Source organism: Myotis lucifugus, unplaced genomic scaffold (assembly GCF_000147115.1).
Source record: "Myotis lucifugus unplaced genomic scaffold, Myoluc2.0 scaffold_453, whole genome shotgun sequence".
In the NCBI taxonomy this organism is placed as follows: Eukaryota; Metazoa; Chordata; class Mammalia; order Chiroptera; family Vespertilionidae; genus Myotis; species Myotis lucifugus.
The window spans coordinates 782,791-788,590 of NW_005871501.1; the positions used below are offsets into that span (position 1 = coordinate 782,791).

Consider the following 5,800-nt stretch of genomic DNA (forward strand, 5'->3'; position numbering starts at 1 on the left):
GGTCCTGCCCTCCAGAGTCCTCCCAGCGCCACTCATGTCTTAGGCGGATCTAGAGTCTCCCCTGAATGCCCTCACAGTTTGTGAGCACTGATACTCGCGGATGTGTTTGTTTCTCTCAGGGAGCAGTTTTGCAAGGCTTGCCCCACTCATGAGAGCAGGCCGGTAGCTCCTGCTTATCCATCACCTGTTCATTTCCCTACATGGGTCAGAACCCCAGATTCTCGGTGGAGAGGAAACCATACACCTACCTCCAGTGGACACGATTCTGGTCAAAGCCTGGCAGCGGGAAGGGTTTGGTCACTGACTCTGGCTTCACCTGGCGGCCCCCTCCCTGCCGGTCCCCGGCCCTGCACTAGGTGCTCTCTGTCTCTGCCACATTCACTCTGCACAACAGCCCCCAGAGGGAGGCAGGGACAGTCCCTTCCTACACACGAAGAGGCTGACTTGGGTCAATTAAGGAATGAGCCCCAAGTCACAAAGCCAACCAGTGGTGAAGTTGGGCTTGAACTCAGGCTGGAGAGCTCCAGACTTGTCGCTTCACTGCCTTCAGCAGCCTGCACCCCATCCTTAAGGAGCCCGGACTAGTATCAGCGATGTGAGCCAGAGTACATGGAGGGGCTTCACGCAGGAAGAAGGTCCAACTCTTCCTCTTTGGCCACTGCCCCCAGCATTCGGATCTAGTGTTCCAGCCGGTTTACCCACCAGTACTCACCAGTATCACCATAATCCCAGGCCCTGAGTTCCATAGCACAGCCTGCCCCATTCATCCTTACAACCAACTCCTACCCAGCCTTCAAAACCCAGCCGGAATTGGCGTGAGCACTGTCCTCACTGATCCCTGGGCCCCGGCACATGGGCCTCGGAGAACAGTGTGACTCATTCTCTATGTGGCCTGGCCTCCACGGACCACTCTGTTTCTCTTGTAATTCATTTACTAATGCAAAGTGTAAGGCATTGCTAGTTTCAGAGAAAAATTATTAATCAATATGAGAAATGTTGCTGCTGTTATCCAGAGGCACACACCTTGAGAACACGAAAAAGGGGTTCCCATGGGAAGCCCTGCAAAAGCCCAGAAGCTCCCCAGTGCCAGGAGCGAGTCTTGCTTTGTGTTAGATCCCCTGCTCCTGGCGCAGGGCTTGGTGCCACACAGGCCTTCAGTCACTGCGTCTGCATGACTGAGCGAGGCTGCTTGGACAGGCCCGGAAAAGACATGGAGACAGGGGCTGAGCCCTGAAACCCACCCCATCCATGGGGCAGAGTGTCGGCTGAGATGTGGGGGCTGCCTTAGGTCCCCAGTGTGCAGGAGGCTGCGGAGGCCACAGCCTGGGGAAGCTTGCACATGACCTTCCGCAACCCTCCTACCTGTGAGGGAGGGTGCCCGTGCCCCACACCTGTCTGTGCTGCAGATTGATGCCCTTCATCACCAGCTGGGCCAGGGGGCCATTTCCAGGACAAAGCCAAGAGCTGGTCCCCACTGCCACCCCTCCTGGGCCGGGCTGCTAGGGCACAGCACCCAGGATGCCTTGTCCCCAGGGAGCAGAGCAGTGATCCACCAACATTCCTGCGCGAACAGCCACTCCCTGAGTAGGTGGGAGGAGCAAACATGCCTGGAAGAGAGGGTCCTGAACTCACTGCTCACGTGAGGCAGTTGGGTGCATGGTCAGAGCGTCAGTTACCCTGCCTGGGCCTTGGTCTCCATCCCCCCTCAGCCCTGACACCCTCCTCTGAACAGACCCATAACCTCGGGATCCGAGTAGGCTACACCATGGAGAGCTTCATATGGGACTTGCCCAAATACCAGGTGTTTTACCTCTTTCATTGTATAAACCTCACGGACTAGTACAGTTATCTCTGTTTTATAGATGAGGAAGCAGTCCTGGTAAGATTTAGCCATAGAAATTACAAGGAGTCTTAAAGAAAAAGATTAGTGAATAGAAGGTCATCATTGTGGCATGAAGGAGGAAGAGGAAAAGTCCTAGAAGAATCAGGGCCTTTCAACCACATTCCCAATCCTATTCCTTCCACTACCAGAGAGAGCCCAGGGGTCTGGCAGTCAGTCTGCGGTGCAGGGAGAGGGCCAGCTGGGGAGACATCGCAGCCCCTCTCCGCTCTTCCAGGACCCAAGTGCCCACCGGCCACCTACCCTGGTCAGCCTCACCTTCATGCGGGATGCATAGAACTCTACTATGTCTTTCTGCTTCTGCCTGAGGCCCATCGCCTCCATCTCCAGCCTCTCCACGCGGCTCGCCTTCTCCCTCAGGGAGTCCAGCTCAGGGACCGGGGCACAGGAAGCCTGGGCTCTGGCTGCCAGCTCCATATTCTGGGAGGTGGGCAAAGGCAGGGGACCTGGCTCAGGGAAAGGCCCAAGTCCCTGCAGGCCCAGGAGAAGCCAGGAGCGGCCAAGCTGGTCCATGTGCAGGCCCCTGTGTGTGGGCCCCACATGCTGTCACTGAAGCACATCATCCCCCAGCAGCTCCCAGGACAGCTGGCTCTCGGGCACCGCCACTTTGAGCGGGAAGGAGAGGTGTCCCAGGTCACATTCCTGGACCTGGGGCTCCGGTGACTGGTGCGTCCTAGCCCCCCACCCCCGGCCCACACGATAGGCCTCCTGCTCACATTGTGCCGGGCCTCCTGCAGCTCCAGCACCAGCTGGTACAACTGATTCCTGGTGTCTGCCAGTTGCTTTGTCTTCTCCTCCCTGGGGGCGATGAGAACACGTGGTGAGGGTTCCTCAGAAGCACCTGGAAAGCCCACCACCTGGAGACCAAAGTGGGGAAGGAGGGGGTCCTGGCTTCTAGGCGTGAGGAGGGCATCTACACGTGGGGCTGCAAAAACGCTCTGGAGTCCAAGGTGAGCTTTACGTTGTCACTGCTGCTCTCAGACTTCAGCACAGACCTGAGCTTTCCTCTGAGGGTGCAGACATGGAAGGAGCCCCCAGAGCCACTGCTCCCTCCACAGCCAGGCAGGCATGGAGACCCCCTGGCAGGGAGGTGAAGGCTGGCAGCTTCCCAGATACCGGGCATGGTGCCATCACCAGCTGCACGAAAGGGGCAACAGGCCCACCAGACGGGACGGGAGAGACACATCCTCCCTCCAGCCAAGAGCACCCACACTAGGCCCGAGGCTGAGCGGCAGGCTGCTGCTCTGAGTCTGCCATGTCTGGACTGGCAGGAGCCCTAAAGGTCCAGCAGAACCCTGCTGTGCAGGTCCGGGGAGGGAAGAGTGTGGGCTAGCCCAGGGCCCAACAGGGACCCAGCTCAAAGCAAAGCCCCGTCACTCCAGGGCACTGTGAGAGCTGCCCCGTTTGCTGCACTGCATGGCAGTGAACCACATGTGCGAGCAATGGGTGGTGACACACAGCACAAGAGCAGAAAGACCGGGGTCACTGGGGAACTCACAGCTCCTGCCTGACACCACGCAGGGTGGCCTTGGTGTCCACCAGCTCCATGGCCAGGTGCTGCGTGTCCTCGCTGGGGCGGCTGCTGGTGTTCCACTCCTGGGTCATGGTCACAAACAGCTACAGCAGGGCAGACAGAGGGGTCTCACCGGCGTGCTCCTGTGCCCGGCACAGTGCCCGCACTAGAAAGTGGTGAAGAATGACTAAAAGATGGAAGAAAGTAAAAGAGAAGATGGCAGCCGAGACTGCAAAGCCAGGAGGGAGGCAGGAGAAAGTGGGGGAGTTTTTAAGAAGCGAGAATATATTTAGTGAAACAGAAGGGCCGAGTGAATGGAGCAGGCCCCCCAAGCTCAACCTCTGTCCTCACACAGGTGTCTCAGGGGACTGTGCCCTGCAGGGAAAGTGCCCACATCCTGCCCCCGTGGAAATGGGCCAGGAGGACAGACAATGTGCAGCTTGAGAGGAAGTCAGGATGAGGAGCGTGGCCATAACTAGGCCCCAGACCAAGGCCCCTCCCCACCGTCCCCCAGGCTGTTGGGCCACCCACAAACACACCTCCCTGCAATGGTCTTGCTCAATTAAGACCCTCCTGAGGCGACAGGTCATGCTGCTAGAGAGGTACTCCACCTCCCCCAGGGCCATGTCTGGGACCTCCAACCACTGCAGGTCCAACAGGCTCTCCTGGTGGCGGGTCACCTGAGGGCACACAAGGGTAAGGTGCTGCGGAGGCCGGGCAGGGAGCAGCGGAGGGTCCCTGAGAGCACCCACTTCCCAAGGCCACGCCCCCTGGGACCTAGGCCCACTCTCCCACAGCTGACCCACCTCACTGACATTATTAACCCGCAGCCACCAAGTTCCTGTGGGGGGCGGGCAGGCTCCTCAGCAAGTGCAGCCACACTCTGCAGCGGAGCCCTTTCCTCACACACCACTGCTGCTGTCACACTAGCTCAAGGAGGACACTGACTTCCCACCAGACAGCACTCCACCCAGTGTGGGAGCTCCCTCAACTGTCCCAGGGATTCCAGTCGCGTCCATCCATGTGTCACACAAAGAGGGTAAGCCTTGGGAGGGGAGGGTCAGGAGGGATAGCATCTTATTCTTCAAATAAAATCTAACGTGAAGATGTCAAAATATTAGAGCGCTTATGTCAGAAGGTTGAGAAACATGACAATCTTATTTTTTGAGGAAACATTTCATAACCTGAAATACTTCTCAGGTGAGCCTGGATCTCATCCCCACAGGCCACACAGGACCACCTGGTTCCCCCTTTCTGCGGGTGTGAGCGCAGGCCCACGGCCTCATCCTCACTGGGCAGCCTCTCCTCCAACTGCCGACATCACCTCCTTCAACCCAGGGACATGCCCTTGATGGGGAATCAAACCTGCGACCCTTTGGTGGGCAGTCCAACACTCTAACCACTGAGTCAAACCATCTAGAGCCTGGACCCACAGCCTAGCCCCCTGGCAGGAGCAGGTGAACTCATCTCAGTCCAGGGCTGGAAGCGCCAGGGGGTCCTGCACCTGGTGCATGGGCTCCAGAGTAGGAAACCCCTCAGGCCTCCAGGCCAGGACCCCTGCCCCAGTTTGAAAACCTGTGAAGACCCCTGAGTCCCAGGACTGCCAGGGCCCAGGCGGGTGGGGTCTGTGGAGACCCCAGGGTGGCGGGAGAGGAGCCAGGGCACCCGCAATGGGACAGGGAGGCAGGTGTACTCACCCCTGCCACCAACGGGCTCTGCAGAAAGAGCTCCATGAGCTCTCGGACAGTAACGTCCATCCTGAGGCTGTGTCCACCGTCCATCGCTATGCACACAGGCTCTGGGCCCACCGTCTCTGTGCCCACCAGCTCTGTGCCAAGCAGTGCCAACGGCTACTTGCCCCACATTCCAAATGGCTCCTCACCCCACATTCTAAACTGCTATTTGCACCACATTCTAAACTGCTATTTGCTCCACATTCGAAAAAGGCTCTTTGCCCCAAATTCTAAACGGCTCTTGAGCCTGTATTCCTAACTGCTCTGGGCCCCGTATTCCAAAGGGCTCTAGCAGGGAACACAGCTGTGTCAGGGGCTGTGGCAGCTCCCTGTCAATGCTAAGTGCTTTGGAATACACAAAAATGATGACACACTCCCTATGAAATTTAAAATCTTTCTGGGCACATGAAATATGAGGAAATATAAAAGGTCTATGTCTACATCCTATGTACTTATAAATGTAAATTAACCACTTCAACATAATTTTGCCAATCTCCATTTTTAATTATTTTTTCCACCAGCCAAATTGCAGAAATTTGATCAGTTCCTTTGAAGTAACCATTCATTTTATTTTGTTAAGTCTGACCTAGTAGCTCAGCTTGGGAGTTCTCTTGACCATCACAGTAAACGGAGACCCTCCAGTTAGTAGTTCAT

General features: G+C 57.0%; 1 protein-coding gene across 1 annotated transcript in view; it reads right to left on the reverse strand.

Moving 5' to 3' along the window:
• Window positions 1–5,194, reverse strand: part of LOC102425610 (protein Daple-like) — a 28,711-nt gene extending 23,517 nt beyond the window's left edge. Inside the window, 5 exon segments of the mRNA XM_014445443.2 lie at window positions 2,133–2,320; window positions 2,617–2,698; window positions 3,399–3,517; window positions 3,953–4,093; window positions 5,111–5,194. Of these exon segments, the coding sequence (XP_014300929.2) occupies window positions 2,133–2,320; window positions 2,617–2,698; window positions 3,399–3,517; window positions 3,953–4,093; window positions 5,111–5,194 (614 nt within the window).
• Between the last annotated feature and the right edge of the window lie 606 nt (window positions 5,195–5,800).